Consider the following 19,348-nt stretch of genomic DNA (forward strand, 5'->3'; position numbering starts at 1 on the left):
GCCAAGCGCATTGTGGAGCTTCTCCTTGAACGCCTCGATCTCCACCTCGCTCATCCCCTCATCTGGTCGCGTCCACCTCTCTCCGCCAAGTCTGGCGGAGAGAGGTTAACGCCTCGCCCTCATCTTCTCCTTGAACGCCTCGATCTCCACCTCCTCGGTGCCGGTGATCACAAGATCGTCGACGTAGACACCCACCAGCAGGGCCTTTCATCCACTGCCCCGCCGGTAGATGGCCGCCTCGTGCGGGCTTTGCTTGAAGCCCATCCCCTTCATTGTGGAATCCAGTTTGGCATTCCACGCCCTCGGTGCTGCCGCAAGCCATAGAGGGCCTTGCGCAGACGAAGCACCTTGCCTTCCTTGCCAGGAATCACATATCCTGACGGCTGGTGCATGTAGACCTCCTCCTTCAAGTCGCCGTTAAGGAACGCTGACTTGACATCCATGTGATGGACACGCCAGCCCTCCTGGGCAGCTAGCGCAAGGAGAAGTCGCACGGACTCCATCCGTGCTACGGGGGCGAAGGCGTCGTCGAAGTCGACCCCCTCCTACTGCACGAAACCTCGTGCCACCAAGCGAGCCTTGTGCTTGACGATGGCACCGGCTTCATCCCTCTTCAGTTTGAACACCCACTTAAGGGTGATCACGCGGTGACCACGTGGGAGATCAGCGAGCTCCCAAGTGCGGTTCTGCTCGACCGCGTCCATCTCCTGCTACATCGCGGCACGCCATGCCGCGTCTCCCTCCGCCTCAGCGAAGGAGCGAGGCTCACCATCCTCGTGTGCCAGGTGCAGCTCCACCTCGAAGTCATGTACCGCTAACCCAGGGACACGTTGGTTACCGAGGATGGTGTCCATGGTGCGGTAGAGTAGAGGCTCATCGTCGTGGTAGGCGTCGACGCGGTCCTCGTCGCCGGACAGTGGAGTGGCGAACTCCACCAAACGCTGACGGGCCAAAGCTGCTGGTGCCGACCTTGGAGATGCCGGCACCGGTGTAGGAGAGTGGGGAGCTGGTGCAGGAGTGCGTGGTGTAGCCGGTGGTGTTGGACTCGCTGGTGGTGAAGGCAGTGGTGGGCTCGCCGAAGCTGATGGCGAGCCGGGTGCCAAGGAGGGCGAGCTCGGTGAGGACGAGCTGCTAGCTCCCCCGGCTCCCTCCAGGTGGACGTAGTTGAAAGCCCTAGTTTGGTTTTGGATAATTGATGAAACCCTAGTACTAACCTCTATACTAAGTGTGTAGACTTAATGAGGTTGGTACATGCCAAGTGATGGAGCAAGTGATGATCATGGTGATGATGGTGATGACCATAAGATGATCAAGTGCTCAACTTGGAAAAGAAGAAAGAGAAAAACAAAACCCTATGGAGATCAAGGCAAAGGTATTGCTTAGGGTTTTGGTTTTGGTGATCAAGACACCATAGAGGGTGTGATCACATTTAGAATAGATAGCCGTACTATAAAGAGGGGAATTCTTTGGCTAAGCGGTTATCAAGTGCCACTAGGTGTCATTGTTCATGTGCATGCATTTAGAACCTAGTGAGCTAACTTAACTCCTTCGAAGAAAATGATTGTGAAAATGCTAACACACGTGCACACTTGTTGGTACACACTTTGTGGTGTTGGCACACTTTGAGAAGGAGGTGGAGTTTGAGAAGGATAGATAGTCGTACTATAAAGAGGGGAATTCTTTGGTCCACTATAGTCGCCGTCCAGCTCCGCCGCCGGCTCCACAGCCGCCCCAGGCGGCTCCTTCAGCACCTTCGGCCCCACTGCAGCAGGTCGTGGTGCCCTCGGCTCCACCTCCACAGGAGCCCCCTGCGCAGGCGACTAGTTCCTAGACGGGTTCCCTGCCGCCGCCCATGCAGCGGTACGACTTTACCGCGGCGGCCCCCAGCCTGGCTTCTTTGTTGCTAGGCAACTCGTGCCACGCTCGCCGATGGGAACTGGCGCGCGGCCATGGCTAAAGAATACAAGGCTCTCATGGACAATGGCACCTGACGTCTCGTCCCTCGACCGCCTCGTGCCAACGTCATCACCGGCAAGTGCGTCTTCAAGCACAAGTATCATGCTGACGGCTCTCTGGCTCACCATAAAGCCAGATCGGTCATTCGTGGCTTCTCGTAGCAGTACGGCATCAACTACGATGAGACGTTTAACCCAGTTGTTAAACCAAGTACCATCAGAGTCGTCCTCAGCATCGCCGCCTCTTGCTCCTGGCCGATACATCAGCCGGACGTGAAGAACACCTTTCTTCACGGCCATCTGAATGAGACAGTCTACTACCAGCAGCCGCCCGGTTTTGACGACCCGGCGGCTCTCGACCACGTTGTCTCCTACAAAAGTCTTTGTACAGACTCAAGCAGGTGCCCAGGGCGTGGCACCAGCGGTTCTCCGGCTTCGTCTAGCGATCTAGCTTCACTGCTTCGACCTCCGATCCGTCCCTCTTTGTTTATAAAGTGGGTGCCGACATCGCCTACTTGCTACTCTACGTCGACGACATCATCCTGACAGCCTCATCGACCTCGCTTCTTCGACGCCTCACCGAGCTCCTTCACTCTAAGTTCGCTATGATAGATCTTGCGGATCTTCATCACTTCCTTGGGATCTCTGTCACGCGTTCTACGGATGGCCTATTTCTGTCTCAGCACCAATACGTTGTGGACTTGCTTCAACGCGCCGGCATGGCTGAGTGTCACTCTATGGCAACTCCTGTTGACACTCATGCCAAGCTCTCTGCTACGGATGACGCACCGGTGTCGGATGCCACTCAGTACCACAGCCTCGCCGGTGCACTACAGTACCTCACGCTGACTCGTCCGGACCTCGCCTATGCAGTTTAGCAGGTTTGCCTCTTCATGCACGACCCGCGAGAGCCTCACCTTGCGATGCTCAAGCGTGTCCTGCGGTATGTCAAGGGCACCCTGTCCACCGAGCTTCACATCGGCACAAGAAGCATCACCAGCTTGACCGCCTACTCCGATGCTGATTGGGCTGGTTGTCCAGACTCTCGGCGCTCCACTTCAGGCTACTGTGTTTTCCTCGGCAACAACTTAGTCTCTTGTTCGAGTGCGGAGGCTGAGTATCGTGCTGTTGCGCACGCTGTGGCTGAGACTTGTTGGCTTCGTTAGTTACTTCAGGAGCTCCATACACCCATTTCATCGACGACGATCGCCTACTGCGATAATGCCAGCGCTACCTACATGGCCCAGAATCCAGTTCATCATCGTCGCACGAAGCATATTGAGATAGATATTCACTTCGTCCGTGAGAAGGTTGCTTTGGGACAGGTTCGGGTGCTCCATGTTCCATCGTCTCATCAGTTCGCGGACATTATGACCAAAGGGTTACCTATACAGTTATTCACTGACTTTAGGTCCAGTCTTTGTGTTCGTGACACTCCCAACTTAGACTGAGCGAGGGTGTTAAAATATAATTATAACAGCCCATATTGGGCTTACGGCCCATTGGCCTTGTAATCCTAGCCTGACTTGTATTAGTACCACATTGTAACTTGTAGATGTACTGCAAGCCTTCCTGGCTATATAATGAAGGTCACCCCCTGGTTAGGTGTGTGGTGTTTCTCTGCAATGAGCACCCAGCAGTGTACCCAGGTTTTGGTCTCTTGGTGCTTAGATCTTTTTTGTTTTCCTGACTATTGATCAGGGTTAAGTCACCGATCGCCCATCCGCCCATCGATCTTGCACAAATATGCTCCAAAATCAAAATTGACTATACCAGCCTCTACCACTTCAACCTCCACGGCGGGCAAGCGATGCCAAAGGGATGCCTTCCCACGTTGCTTCTCAGTCATTGCGTCCGCATGTCTTTATTGTTGGTTTGTCATTGCCACTACTGCCAACTTGCGCCATCATAGTCCCACCTCGCCCGTACGAGCAGCCGATTGTGCATGATCCACCTAGCTCCCGTAATTGCTACGCAACACCACCACCTATGTCTCCTCACTTGTCCCCACATAGTTGCACCTAGATCGCCATCTCCTATGCATCAACGATTATGCTAAGCAATGTTTTTTTTTAGCTAATTGACTTGGTGAGCTCGTTCTCTTCTCAATGGACGAGAGTGTCTCTCTATCAGCTAGATGCATGCATAGTTCATGCAGTGGCTCAGCTTAGCTTCAGTTTTTGTAGTGGTGATCGTGCACAACAGTGACTCATTCATGGGATGGCATGAACCGATAGTGAGGTGCTTGTGGTCTGTATTTAAGTTGATCAATAGCATACAGAAAAAGTTGTGAGTTGCAGCACCAAAAGTTCCAGTGTGTTCGTGTTTTGTCCACGGAGTTGCGTGTGTGCATTCACTAAATTCCTAGGTCATCCTCTATCTCCGGCACGTATGGCCGGTGAGTAGGAGAGACAACATCATCGGGGCCTTTTATGCTAGTCCCTTGGACATTGGTAACATCATTGGGGCCTTTTATGCTAGTCCCTTGGACATTGGTGTATGGTTGGGATCAACTACCTAGTAAATCCAGTATTGAAAACACTACTGGATGCAGTCATCCCCCATGAGTTACTAGGCCTAGTAACCCTAACACAGACTTCGTCCGTAGCGACCAGACTACACCGATTTTGGCATTGACCCTACCTTTCTCATCCCATCCAATTTATCGTCTACATCAACAGTCCTGACAATGTCGACCTTGACATCGCCCTCTTCCATGACAAGACGTTGTCTCTATCATCACCATGGCACCTCTTTTGCGCCCATGGCTTGATGTGCAACTACATCGACATCAACAACCCGACCACAACTACGTAGACCACGACTTCATGGTATCTTCGACCATGGCTACTTTATGCTCACGCTTGTCTACAACGACATTGGCTCAAAGGGCTATCGCCTTGCATGAGATACTCATCGGTTTTCTTCTCCTGTTAGAAAACCTCATGGCTATGATAGAATTATTTGTGATTAACTTCTCATGTCCCAGTTTCACACCCAAGTCATGTAAATTCTATATATACCGCATGAGAGGCTCAATGTAAATCATCCTATTCCACAAATTCTATTCCTCTTATACATCCCATCACTGAGTCCTCACTAGCATATTATACTAAAAAAAAATGGCAATTAAATCCAACAGGTGACACATTAACCAACAACTCAAGATTATGATGTTTACACCTAGCTCACCAGTGAATGCCCAATGTATTTTTTTCCCTGTAATATGTAAAGAGATGGAAAGTCAACAATGCACCACTTACCCAAGCTTAAGAAGCCCTGCAACAGTGCTGGCACTAATATCAAAGTCAACCTTTGGCTGGATAATAAAATTTCCTTCCCTTATAGGCTAACAAATATTGAAGGGAAGAGAAAGGGCAACATGTTACAGACCCATGTCAAACAAACATAATGAAAAAAAATAAGTCTGCATACCTCTCGTATCAACAATGCGAATCTTCCTTCACAAATTCTGACCCGGATACACTCACCTTCTGTCAGCTGGCCATTTGTTGGTACGCCAGGAAGCCTTAAGTACACATCAGTAAAGTTCTGGACAGAACTGCAGACTTTACTAGCATCTAGTACCTTCAGTATGTCTTGGTACGACACCTAGCAATAGAGCAAAAACTCATCACCACCCAAAACATGGAATGCGCATTGTTTTCCTAGATGGCTTCCTAGGTGCTCAGGGATAAAACCCCAGTAGCAGGTTTATCTAGGGAAAAAGTCTACATAACCTCCTCAACTATACATGGTGGACTACTTTACCCCCAAACTATAAAACCAGATTTTCTACCCCTTGTTCTGAAACCGGTCAAAGAACCCCCTCAAGCAGTTTTGGGCGGTGGTTTTGCTACAGTGATGGTGGCTTTGTGTTTTTCTTGTTTATTTATTTCCGCTGAATCTTTGAAAAATCATAGTAAATCACAGAAAAATCATAAAATGCAAAATCTAATTTTGTTGGACTCCACATGAATAGATCTGCACGGAGAACATATAATATGGTATGCTTTAGTACATTTTTTGTTGTAGCTTTAGATCTATGAATTACTGCAATTAATTACATAAAAGCATAGATCTAAAGGTACAACAAAAACTTTGTACTAAAGCATACCATATTATATGTTCACTGTGTAGATCTACTCATGTGGAGTCCAACAAAATTGGATTTTTCATTTTAGATTTTTCAGTGATTTACTATGATTTTTCAAAGATTCAGCAGAAATAATTAAAAAAAAAAGAAAAAGACAAAACACCACCGTCACTGTAGCAAAACCACCGTCCAAAACCGCTTGAGGAGGTTATTTGACCGATTTTAGAAAGTTCAGAGGGTAGAAAATCCGGTTTTATAGTTTTTTTTGGGGGGGGGGGGGTGAACTAGTCCACCCTGTATAATTGAGGGGGTTAGACTTTTTCCGTTTATCTAGCCTAGGCAACTATCTGGGATCTAGGGACACTATCCCCCCAGGGCAGTCAGCTAAGCATACTGATGACCTATTAGGTACAAATCAATGATCTGCCTCCCAACTATCACCTAGCGCCGAGGGTGAACATAGGAAATGTGGGAATATAAAGTTGTATGTTTACCTGTTTTTTACTTTTTAACACAAAAAGCGAGCTTTCAGGAGACAGCACAGGATCGAAATCGTTTTGAATCTTAAGCTGCCAAGCAAGTGGAGAAATAACAATGCATAAGTACACAAACTTACTGGATGCATCATAACAGCAGAATATTGGACAGTTATGTAAGGTGAAAAAAAATAGGTCAACACATGTTTCTTGTACCAACATGAGCATGGACAAGATGTGGTTCAATGTATTGCTGAAACAGTGGAAACACAGTGGTCATGATTTCAGTCTGGGAAATAGAAAAACCAGCACGATTCTTGTCTCTCTGTATTCTTGCAATAAGATGAGAATGAACTCCACCAACCTGTGCCAGGGAATATATTAACCTCAAAAGAAATATTTACAATGATATAGCAAGATGATGGAACCAGACTAGAAATTTGCTGAAGATTTGAGAAGGGTCTTACAACTGCAATCCACAAATCCAGAAATTTCCTTATAGCAGGATGTAAAGTATAGACACCTTCAAAGATGACCTGGTATCCAAATGTAAATCATGAAAGGAATAAGGATCACTCCTCATCCATGAGATCAGCATTGCAGATTGTAATACACCCTCCGTTCCAAACCGTAGCTCACTTTAGTTTTGTCCTAAGTCAAACTTCTCTAAGTTTGACCGAGTCTTTTGAAAAAAGAAAAAAAAAACACGAAGGACGCAGGAGAGCTGCGTGTCATTTCAAAAGACATATTAACACCTATAAGCTTAAATAGATGTACTATCGAAACATATTTCATGGAGAATCCATCCATGGTTCCGAATATTGTAACCAATCGTACGTTTACGCACACTTAATAGTCATTAACAGACCCCTACTGTTTCGTTTAGGCCCTATGCTGGGTTCCATATGTTACGAATAAAGAGAGACTGAATTGGATGATAATATTGAGGCCCAATAAGGATTACTATATATAGAGTACATGAGAGACACAAGATGAAAACCCAAGACTGAGATTACACTAATACCCTTGACTATTATACCTTAACACCCCCTCTCGAACAACGTGAATGCAATGTCGTTGCATTTGGAGAGTTGGCACTATGCACTAGACTTCAAATACAAAAGCATCCAAATTCCAAAATAGAAGATGTTGTCGAAGCGTGCAACTCTTGAACAACGTCGATGTAAAAAATGATCCCCACAAGAGGGTACTGCCTTCATAAGCTATATTTTAGCAATACCTCAAGTCTTCACAAAACAGAACATCACTCTTCAACTTTGAACCTTGCATTGGAGACTTTGAACTCGACAGTAATATAGAGATGTGTCAAATCAAGCCAAAGGAAGCACAGAGAGATCACTGCTGCAAGACTGGCACGCAGTAGGATAGAATGGTGGTGACGACAAAATAAACGGTCATTGATCATGAAGCGTAGCAAAATGGGCTACAAAAGAGACCAAGAGGGCATAGTCGCATCAATGATGATGATGATGATTAGCTAAATGGACAGACTCGGCTAACCAAAGAAACAAATGGCTGATCTGACAATAAATTTGTGGACATACGGCTTGGATGAACTATGATGTGTAGAATTCGACTTGGATGGACACTGATGCAATGTGAAGGCAGAATGCCAACAGGCTTCAATTGATTGAGATTAGAGTTACAAGGTGGTTACATATAAATAGGGGATTACTGAGAGCCCAAAGGGGCCAGGCTAGCCTAGCAGGCTGCGCCTAGTAAATGTCTAGGAGTAAATAGCACAATAAACTAGGAGACTAAGCTCAATAATCTAGGGTACTCTAACACCCCCCCGCAGCCGGAACGTCGCTAGAGCGGACATTCAGGCTGGAATGAAATTCTTGAAATGTGGAGGAAGGGAGACCCTTGGTGAAGACATCGGCTAACTGGGAGGTGGTGGGTACATGAAGCACACGGACAGAACCGATGGCAACACGTTCTCGGACGAAATGGTCGATTTCCACATGCTTAGTGCGCTGATGTTGTACAGGGTTGGTGGAGAGGTACACGGCGCTGACGTTGTCGCAGTAGACGATGCAGGCGGAGTCAAGTGGGTGGTGCAGTTCCTGGAGGAGCTGCCGCAACCAGGAGGCTTCGGCGACGCCGTTGGCGACAGCACGGTACTCTGCCTCAGCACTGGAGCGAGAGAGGTGCTGCCGTTTAGAGGACCAGGAGACAAGGCTTCCTCCGAGAAAAACAGCATAGCTAGAGGTGGATCGCCGGGTGTCCGGCCAGCCTGCCCAATCAGCATCAGTCAGTATATACGACAACTATCCGAGGAATGAGGAGACCATGGTCAAGTGTGCCCTGCAGATAGCGAAGAATGCGTTTAGCAGCGACAAGGTGAACCTCCCGAGAGTCATGCATGTGGAGACAAACTTGCTGGACTGCATAGGCGATGTCGGGCCGGGTGAAAGTCAAGTGTTGGAGAGCTTCGGTGGGATCAGCAACAGAAGGACCGTCATCGGCTGATGTCTTGGCGCAGGTGTCAACCGGAGTGGAGCATGGTTTGTAGTCACTCATGCCATGGCGAGCGAGGATGTCCAAGGCATATTGACGCTGGGAGAGAAATAGAGAATCGCCCCGTCGGTGAACTGCCATGCCAAGGAAGTGGTGAAGAGGACCAAGATCTTTCATGGCGAATTCCTTCATTAGAGCATCAATGACCCGGCGAATAAGCTGCTGCGAAGAGGCAGTGAGCACAATGTCGTCCACATAGAGCAGCAAATACACGATTTCTGTACCGTGACGGTAGGCAAAAAGCGATGTACCTGATCGTGCTTCAGTAAAGCCCAGGGAGAGCAGGAAGGTAGCAAACCGGCTATACCACACCCGGGGGGGCTTGCTTCAAGCCATAAAGAGATTTGTTGAGTCTACAGACATGTTGAGGAAGAGCTGAGTTAGCGAACCCTGTTGGCTGGGAACAGTACAATGTTTCAGAAAGGGTTCCATGGAGGAAGGCATTTTTGACGTCCAGTTGGTGAATTGGCCAATCCCGAGAATGAGCGAGGGTGAGCACTATGCGAACAGTGGCAGGTTTGACAACGGGACTGAACGTCTCATCGTAGTCAATACCGGAATGTTGGGTGAAGCCACGAAGGACCAATCGCGCCTTGTATCTGTCCAGGGAGCCATCAGCATGAAATTTGTGTTTGAAAATCCACTTGCCTGTGACGACATTGGCCTTGGCAGGGCGCGGAACAAGGTCCCAGGTGTGATTTTCCATGAGAGCAGCATACTCTTCCCCCATGGCGTGACGCCAATGCGGGTCAGCAAGAGCGTCGCGGCAAGACCGGGGAATTGAGGAAAGGGCCTCGGCGTGGAGCTGGAGGCACGGCTGGAGATACCCAGACTTCCCACGGGTCATCATGCCATGAGTGTTGTCAACCGGTGGGATGGGGACAGCACACAGCAGGTCGTGGAGGATCAATTTTGATGAACCGAGGCGGAGATGGGATGATAGTGGAGCGGCGAGAAGGAGCAGCCGCTAGTGGTGGAGTGGGTGGTGAAGGAGCAGTTGCAGGAGGGGGGTGCCGGGAGTAGAAATGAATAACCGGTGGCTTGTTGAAGTTGCAAGCCGGCGGGGCCAAGGGAGGCGCTAGGGCTGCTGTCATAGTAGGTTTTGGAGCTGCTGCCACGGAGGGCGCCGGAGCAGCCACCTGAGGCGGCATAGATGGCAATGAGGGCACTTGTGAGGGTGCTGAAGGCACCGTATGTAGCTGCTGTGGCATGGGTGGTGTGTGCCGAGGCGCGGAGGAGCCCGGTGGAGGAGGCCGGGGTGCTGACCGGGCCAGGTTGAGGGGCCAGAGTGCCGTCGAAGTGTCATCAGGCAGCTCAGGCACATCCTGCTGCACAGTCTGCTGTGCAAGCTGCACAAGTGGACCTGCAGAGGATGAAAGAACTGGCAGAGGGTCTTCGTGGTCGGAGGAGTAGCCGATGAAGGCACACAAGGTGGAGCGGGGGCGAGTTTGTGGGGGGTGGTGGCAGTGAGGTTGGGATAGATGTGCACCCAACCTTGTGGTGGAGTAAATAGCTCAATAAACTAGGAGTGTGTTTGGTTGCCATTCATTTCCAAGCTTGGCTAGCTTTTTAAGCCAGGCCAGACTTAACCTGTCTAATATAAGCTAATGCTCACTTGTTTGGTTGGAGGAATTGCTCAAGCCTGGCTTAGTTTGAGTATGTTTGCTGGTTTGGCTTGAATACAGTTACCCATTTCTGAAGCTGGTATGTTCACCTCCTTTGCAACATTCCACCGAACAGGTATGGTGCATGGAGCCGTGCTCTTCCACGGTGTCGTCCCCTGCCACCATTGCTAGCACCTTGGCGTGCAGCTTCTCCGTCACAGCCTGCCAGCCACCGTCCGAGGCCAAGAAGACAAGATGACGATCCAAAACAACAAGGCACACCTTGCTGCTTCACCGGCCATGGAGCACCACAAGTCCACAACGATGACTACGACATGTTGGTGGCAGACCATAGCAATGTAGAGATACATCATGCCGTTGCACGTCACGAAAACAACAGCAACGCCAAGAGCCACCGCGCCTCGTCCGATGACTGCGACTGTCACTCAGCGTCCGCGTCGCTGGACACACACAACAACGAGGAGGCCGCGGCAGTAGGATTCAGGCTGGGTCAGCATCAGCTTCAAATACAGTCTATCTGGATGTCGTCGAGGCCGCCTTCCGTCAGGCTGGACGACGACGCGTTTGTTGGCTGGACTCTAGACGGCACGCGCAGGACGGCATGGGCAGGGGGCGGTGGTGGTCCAACGCGGTGGCCGCGTGGTGAGCGGGAGAAGAGGAGGTGGAGGCCGTCAAGAAGAGTTGTTGTGCCTAAAGAGCCGCAACCATGGCGTGCGTGCTGCGAAGGAGGAGGTGCTCCGCTGAGGCCTCCACAGCGTCTATAGGCCCGAGCTTCCCCTTTGTCCCCATGGCCAGATCTGCAGCGACGAGTGGCGGGGACGAGCAGGGGACCACCACCGACGGGGAGGACGAGCAAGGAAGGAGGAGCAGAGCGCGAGGAAGATCTACAATAGTGAGTGGCGAAGGAGGAGGAGCAGCAGAGCTGGTGGAGGTGATGGAGAGAAGACTGAGCGGTGACAAGAAGGGAGCACACGGCTAGCTCAGGCCTGGCTATAGGAGAATCACCGATTTAGCGATTCCATCCTAGCCAGGCTAAGGGCGTACGGTTGGCCCATATTAGCCAGGCCTCCGCTCTTCTTCAGAAAACCAAACAACTAATTTTTGACCCAAAGAAGCCAGAGCTTGGATTGAGCTACCAACCAAACACACTCTAGGAGACTAAGCTCAGTAATCTAGGGTACTCTAACACAATGGAATTTAGGAAATAGGCCTCAACATACTCTAGCAGCAGAAGATGAAGCAAATTGGTGGACAACAGAAGATTGAATGCATGGGCACAGAGCAGAGAGCAGATCTAGCAGAACAGAGCACCAAGCACAAGATGGTGCAGAAAGAAATCAGCCAAGCAAGCAAACAGCAGGTTTGGGCCTTCATTCTTCAGCATTTGAACTTTGTCGCAGTTGAACCTTCGCCAACAACATCTAATTTCTCTGGTGGTGGAGGTTGGCTATCAGAAGGGTGCCAAAGAGATGAGGAAGGGCTTGAATTCCCTCATCATTCTTGTTTCCTGGGAAGTTGGGAACATTGGAACTCTTTTGTATTTAAGGAGCTTCTCCAAACGTTCAAGGGCTTTTACAAACCATAGGGGATGAGTGTAGTCTTTGGTGCATGGCAGGTGCTTCCAAGCTCAGTGACCTTCTAGCTAGGTCACTGACCCCAGGGGCTGGGGTTTAGCCACTGGTGTGGTAGGATGGTCATGTTTTCTTTTTTGTCACAAGCATAGTCTGCCTTGTGTGTGTGTTGGGAACCTCAAGTCCTAATTCTTTCTAAACTGAGCTTGTTTTATTTTTTTTTTCTTCTATCATAATGAAGTGACATGCAGCTCTCCTTTGTAGTTTGAGAAAAAAGGCCTGCTACCTGCTGGTCAATAATTAAAGAAGACATTATGACTGCCATGCACACTATTTGGGGAAAAAATTTCAGGAACCTCTGGCGGCTCAACTCTGCATATATCACACTAATCCTAAAACGACAGATGCTGATCAGGTGAATGACTTCAGGCCCATCAGTCTAGTTCACAGTTTTGCTATGTTAGTGACCAAAATCCTTGCCAATAGGTTGGCAGGACACCTTGATCAGATGGTCTCCCCTAACCAAAGTCCATTCATAAAAAATCACTAACTTCATGATGGTCCAGCAAACAGTCAGATTTTTACACTCAAAAGCAGCCCCGTATTCTACTCAAACTGGACATTACTAAGGAATTTTGACTCGGTCTCTTGGGCTTTTCTCCTTGAGGTACTTGAAAAGTTGGGCTTTGGTCCTCGGTGGCATGATCTCCTATGCGGGCTTCTTGCTTCATCCTCAACACAGATACTTCTCAATGGCACTCCTGGGAATTTCATACAGCACAAGAGAGGGCTTTGTCAGGGGGATCCTCTTTCTCCGATGCTCTTTGTTTTGGTCATGGGCTGAACTGCTTGGTCTTTTTTTTTCTCGAACGGCGCAGGAGAACTGTGCGTCATTTCATTAAGATAAAGAAAAGGGTACAAGGGTCAGAGACCCAACACACCTCAAACATAAGGATAGAGACTCACCACCTAATGATCAAGGACAACCAAAAGCCTCTGAGCCCTATGCTTCAGCAGGCAGCGACCTAACAACAAGCTCCTGGAGTTTGGATGCCCCAGCCGAGCACCAAAGCCCTCCCTCCATGCAAATGGGCATCAGGACCTCCTGAATGCTCGGTCTCTTATTATCAAAGACGCAAGTGTTGCGATGCTTCCAAATCTCCCAAGCCACCAGGATAATCAAGGAATTAAGGCCTTTACACAGTTCTTTGGGGACAGCAGCAGTAGTCCTCTTCCACCACCTTGAGAAACGAGTTACTGATGGCTGTGGTGACAGCAGCAGTAGTCCTCTTCCACCACCTTGAGAAACGAGTTCTCTTATTGGAAGTCAATGATCCCATCAGTCGATCAAAAGCAGAATAGTACTCATCAATGGACATATCATTCTGCTCAATGACATGAGTTTGCTGCATAAGACTATGTAAAAGAGCCCCACTGTCCTGTACATAGCGCTGCTTTAGATTTTCCCATATGGCCTTAGCAGTTTTGAACTTAGATAGACTCATAATCAAAGACTGTTTAGTACTATTGACCATAGCAGCCATCACTTTGCCATCATTGATACCCCAATCTTTTACTGTAGTAGCGTTACTACCATCCTCCTTAGCCTTAGGGGCATTATCAGTTAGATGATGCAGTAAACCATGACCTCGTAATGCAGTTTCCACACAGAAAGCCCATTCAGGATAATTTGGACCCTCTAAAGTGATACGGATGACAATTGCATTGAGCTGAGACTTAGACATGATTGACAAGAACTGCTAACAGCTGACCAAAGATGAGGGAGGCAGCAATCTTTTACCACAGTGGTATAAGCAGCAGACGCCCCCTCTGTTTGCTGGACGTGCAGGACCTCCTCTGCCAACAACAGGCAGACACAGCAGGGGAGGCAACAGGCAGACGGAGCAGAGGAGTCGCAGACGAAGCAGACCACGAGTGGAGGCAGACGGAGCAGAGGAGTCGGCAGGCGGATGGAGCAGACGACGAGCGGGAGCCCCGCACGAACAGAATCCCCGCGACGGATGTCGCGCGGTCCGAGCGCGTGAAGAAGACTCAGGCGGCGCGGAATCCCCGCGATGGACAAGTCGCGCAGAATCACGCACCCCGCGATAGGCGAGTCCACGCGCGCGCACCCCGCGACGGACGAGTCCGCGCGCGTGAAGAAGACTCAGGCGGACGCCCGCGATCACAATCTCTGCACGCTGAAGAAGCCTCAGGGCAATCGACAAGGGACACGGCGATAGGCCGCGCGAAGACGGGGAAAGACGGGCGACGAGGGGACGCAGCGACGGGCCGTGCGAAGAAAGGAGGATCCCAAGGAGAAAGAACTGGATCGTGGGTCAGACTAATCTAATCCTAACCCAAATCCCATAGCTTTGGTACCATGTTAGGTACCTTTGGGATCACGAAGTACAAAGACTCTAGAGATGGAGTCGTCCATATATAGAGAGAGCCCCCTGGCTATATATAGATAGGGCCTATAGATAGGCCTATTGACTAGATCTTCATCATATACTTAACATTTCTATGCAGTGAGTGTGGTGAGCAGGTATATGCATGATCCAAAAGCAGGACATATGGAGGTTGTTTACAGGATTTTGAGGTATCTAAAGGGAACCCCTGGGAGAGGGTTATGGTTCAGGAAGAATGGGCACCTTGATGTGGAGGGCTACTATGATGCGGAGCAATATTGTCTCATGGAGAAGCAAGAAGCAAGCAGTTGTGGCTCGGTCTACTGCGGAGGCTGAGTATAGGGCAATGGCATTGAGTTTGTGTGAGATGTTGTGGTTAAAAGGTTTGCTGAAGGAGTTGCGGGTGTTAAGAAATGAGACAATGATGCTTCATTGCGATAACATTGCTGCAATCAATATTGCAAATAATCCAGTCCAATTTGACCGCACTAAGCATGTGGAAATTGATAGATTCTTCATCAAGGAGAAGCTAGATAGTGGAGCCTTAAAGTTAGAGTATGTAAAATCGCGTGGCCAACTAGCGGACTGTTTTACAAAAGGTTTAGGACCTAGTGAAGTTGAGTTGAGTTGTAGCAAGATGGGCATGTTAGATATATTTAGCCCATCTTGAGGGGGAGTGTTGGTGTAAATAATGGATTGTAAAGGGACCTATATGTAAAAGTCAGAACAAGAATATAGACAGTGAGGGCTTGGCGATTGAGCCAGCCAGAAGCTTCCCCATTTCCAGTTTCAACAGGGCCGTACGCCCAATATGGGCTGTTACAATTACATTCTAACAGATTGGCCCAGCGCTGCCTTCCCCATCCAAGCAAATGCCCACTATGTGACCAAGAAGATGAGGACATTCAGCACCTTCTCATTGGCTGTGTTTTTGCAAGACAGTTCTGGTATTCTCTTTTGCATCGTGTCTGACTCTCTATTCTCACCCCACAAGCAACAGAACTCTCCTGGGAGGATTGGTGGATGAAAGCAGAAGCTGCTGTAGACGGTGACAGAAGGAAAGGGTAGAACACCCTCATCACACATGGTGCATGGACCATTTGGAGGCATAGAAATGATTGTGTTTTCAATGGGGCCACCCCCAGACTGGACACAGCGCTGCTCCTTGCAAAGGAGGAAGCCGAGTTATGGTGTTTGGCAGGAGCAAAGGCCTCTCCCTGCTCACTGCAGGGAGGGTCTCTTAGGGGCTGTTTGTTTTGGTCCGGTCGTTTCTTTTAAAATTTTCAGGTGATCAGTTTATCAAGTTTTTTAGGGGTGTGTGCGTGTGTGTCCAGGTCTATGTACGACTCTTTCTTCTCCTGTTAATGAAATGATACGCAGCTCTCCTACGTGTTCGAGAGAAAAAAAAAAGAAAAAAAAGAAGTGAACTATAATTGGAAACAGAGGGAGTAAGTACCTCAAGAGAAGTATAAATATTTGAAAAACAATATTGTCAATCTCAACCTAATTTGATCCAGTGCCTCCATTTGTTTAAATACATATATTTCAATTATCTCAGCTTTACATTTCATTAATCTATCTACTAAGCATACCATTTAACGAAACTGACAACCATTCGAACGGAGGTATGAAATTGCATATTCAGAAAATATTACAGTGCACCAGAGGATTACCCTATACTTCCAATACAATAGTTGTAAAAAAATAGCCCTGTTGAAACAAAGTAAAATGTACTCGATGAGAGGCTTGGATGGATATATACTTTACCACTCCACTTTCCTCAGATACTTGAAGCTCCTTGAACCCCTTTCTGCTGAAATTTTCGAAGTCGAAGCAAGGAACTTCCACTTTATGACTATTTCTGATTTCCATAATGTTCTGTGTTATAATAATTCATGTACACATTTTAGACACAGTAGCGAATAAACAATATACTTGCTCATATCATGAATTAACACCTTAAACTGTACCAATCTACTCTATTTCATCATAATATAAGTGCAAAACCGGTCAGCACATAGGCCAATTTTATAGAGGCCTTTTGAGGTTGATCCATATTTAAAGAACCACTAGACCACGAACCAACTCCTAAGCTCAGGCATTGTGGTGGGCATTTCAAAAGCGCTCATTTCTTTCCTGGCGTAACAGACTAGATTCCATAGCACAGCAACCAAAAACTGGAGTACTGGACCTTACTAGATTTATATTAATACACAGATCTTGATACTATGTTTAGACTTTAGAGCTTCAAGATCAATAAATGATATTGCAGATACCTTTTGATTGTTGAATGAAGTACTCTTAGTGCACATGTAAAAGCAGCAAAAGGGAAGGTTTCTTGGATTTGATGATATAATGGATCCACAGCATTTAACATTTATCAGGTTCAATAAAACAGGATGGAGATGGAGCAACTACATGATTCACTTTAAATTGTCCTTTTTTAGCAAGGAATGAAGTTGGTCCAGGGCTGTCAAGTACTCGAGTAGAGAGGTTAGGTGTTCTCTTCATTCTATGCTGTGAGTAAAATCTCAACTACAATTTCAACTTATTGTTAAAATTAGGGTCTTCCTCGTATTGGGCCAACCCTAAACAGGGTGGCAATATAGTTACCATACATGGGCCTCATGGGCCTGCATAACACATACTCTAACACCCCCCGCAGTCTGAACTACCGGCGCAGCGGAGTTTACAGACTAAACACAAAAAGAAATACAACACCCGAGCCCCCCACAGTCGCAACTAGCCACTAGTGATGTTGAGGCTGGAGCAGAACTCGGCGAAGGTCGAGGACGGGAGACCCTTGGTGAAGATGTCGGCGAACTGAGAGGTGGTCGGTACGTGGAGGACCCGAACATCGCCGATCGCGACTCGATCACGGACAAAGTGTAGATCGATCTCCACATGCTTGGTCCTCTAGTGTTGGACCGGATTGGTGGAGACGTACACCGCACTGACGTTGTCACAGTAGACCAGCGCGCTCTGGGAGAGAGAAATGTGGAGCTCGGCGAGGAGCTGCCGGAGCCAGGAAGCCTAAGCGACGCCGTTAGCCACAGCGCGGTATTCCGCCTCGGCACTAGAGCTGGAGACGACTGGCTGACGTTCGGACGACCAAGACACCAAGTTGCCGCCCAGAAAGATGGCGTAGCCAGAGGTGGAGCGCCCAGTGTCCGGACACCCGGCCCAGTCGACGTTAGTGTAGACAACGAGCTCGGTGGAGGACGACCGCCGGTGAAGGAGGAGGCCGAAGTCGACGGTGCCGCGGAGATAGTGAAGGATCCACTTGAGAGCAGTGAGGTGTGGCTCCCAGGGATCATGCATATGGAGACATATCTCTGAACTACATAGGTGATGTCCAGACGGGTGAAGGTGAGGTACTAAAGTGCACCAGCAAGACTCCGATATGCAGTGGGATCTGTCACTTGGGTACCCTGAGCCTCTGATAGCTTGCCCTGTGTGTCATCCCACAGAGTTTGCAGTCAGTCATCCCAGCTCGCTCTAGGATATCAAGAGCCTACTGCCGCTGGTGAAGGAGGAACCCGACAGGATGAGGCTCACAGTGACCCTGAGGAAGTGATAAAGCGACCCAGATCCTTCATAGTAAACTCCTGCTGAAGAGAGGCTATGATCCGGCGAAGAAGGGACTCACTAGAGGCTATGAGGATAATGTCATCAACATAGAGCAGCAGGTACGCAGTCTCAGCGCCATGGTGACAGATGAACAGAGAAGTGTCTAACTTAGCCTCCACAAACCCCAGGGTCAGTAGGAAAGCAGCAAACCGATGGTTCCACGCAGACCGTAGAGAGACTTGTTGAGCAGACACACCATGTCGGGACGAAAAAAGTCGAAAAAACCCGTCGGCTGGCTGCAGTAGACTGTCTAAGTGAGAACGTCATGCAGGAAGGCATTCTTGACGTCCAACTGATGCACAGGCCACCTGCGAGTGAGAGCCAGCGAGAGGAACGTGCGGACGGTAGCCAGCTTCACCACTGGGTTGAAAGTCTCGTCGTAGTCGACACCGGGGCACTGAGTAAAGCCCCGGAGATCCCAACGAGCCTTGTACCGCTCAAGAGTGCCGTCAGCCCAACGCTTGTGAGTCCAGATCCACTTGCCGGTGACGATGTTGGTGCCCGGCGGACGAGGCACCAGATCTCATGTCTGGTTGGCGAGGAGCGCCGCGTACTCCTCTTCCATGGCGAGGCGCCAGTGAGGGTCCAGCAAGGCCTCGCGGACGGAAGAGGGTACCGGAGAGACCTGCGAGTCCCCGGGCATCGCCGCAAGGGCCCAGGGCTGCAGGGTACCAGCCGCGTGTCGCGTCACCATAGGGTGAACATGACGCGGGTGTCGGTGAATAAGCGGTGGATGGTACACCGGCATCGCGACCCGGGTAGCTGGGGGCCTCGGCGGTGGTGTCGGTGTCGTCGGCGGAGAGGACGCCGCCGCTGGCGTAGGTGACCCCGGCGAAGAGGAGGCCACCAGTGCTGACGAAGGCAGCGGCGCCAGCCGGGCACGCCGCTAGTAGACACGCACCGGCTGGGCGAAGCGTGCCGGTGGGGCCGAAGTCGCCTGTCCGGGACCCGCGTCGTGGGCACGCGGTGGTAGACAAGCATGCCGGTGGGGCCGGAGTTAGTCGCCGACCCAAGACCCGTGTCGTGCGCAGGGGCCGATCCGA

The 19,348-nt window shown here is 49.5% G+C and overlaps 1 protein-coding gene across 3 annotated transcripts in view; it reads right to left on the bottom strand.

Annotated features, from left to right (window-relative positions):
• Positions 1 to 19,348, bottom strand: part of LOC8086455 — a 61,058-nt gene that overhangs the window by 16,976 nt on the left and 24,734 nt on the right. For 2 of the 3 annotated variants that reach the window (XM_021462764.1, XM_021462762.1), the window contains exons 16-21: positions 16,443 to 16,553; positions 6,995 to 7,063; positions 6,748 to 6,891; positions 6,546 to 6,620; positions 5,391 to 5,567; positions 5,219 to 5,304 (exon numbers count right to left, since the gene is read on the bottom strand). In XM_021462764.1, the coding sequence (XP_021318439.1) occupies positions 5,219 to 5,304; positions 5,391 to 5,567; positions 6,546 to 6,620; positions 6,748 to 6,891; positions 6,995 to 7,063; positions 16,443 to 16,553 (662 nt within the window). The remainder of the gene's footprint in view (positions 1 to 5,218; positions 5,305 to 5,390; positions 5,568 to 6,545; positions 6,621 to 6,747; positions 6,892 to 6,994; positions 7,064 to 16,442; positions 16,554 to 19,348) is intronic. The other variant, XM_021462763.1, reaches the window with a different exon arrangement.

Source organism: Sorghum bicolor, chromosome 6 (assembly GCF_000003195.3).
Source record: "Sorghum bicolor cultivar BTx623 chromosome 6, Sorghum_bicolor_NCBIv3, whole genome shotgun sequence".
Classification (NCBI taxonomy): Eukaryota; Viridiplantae; Streptophyta; class Magnoliopsida; order Poales; family Poaceae; genus Sorghum; species Sorghum bicolor.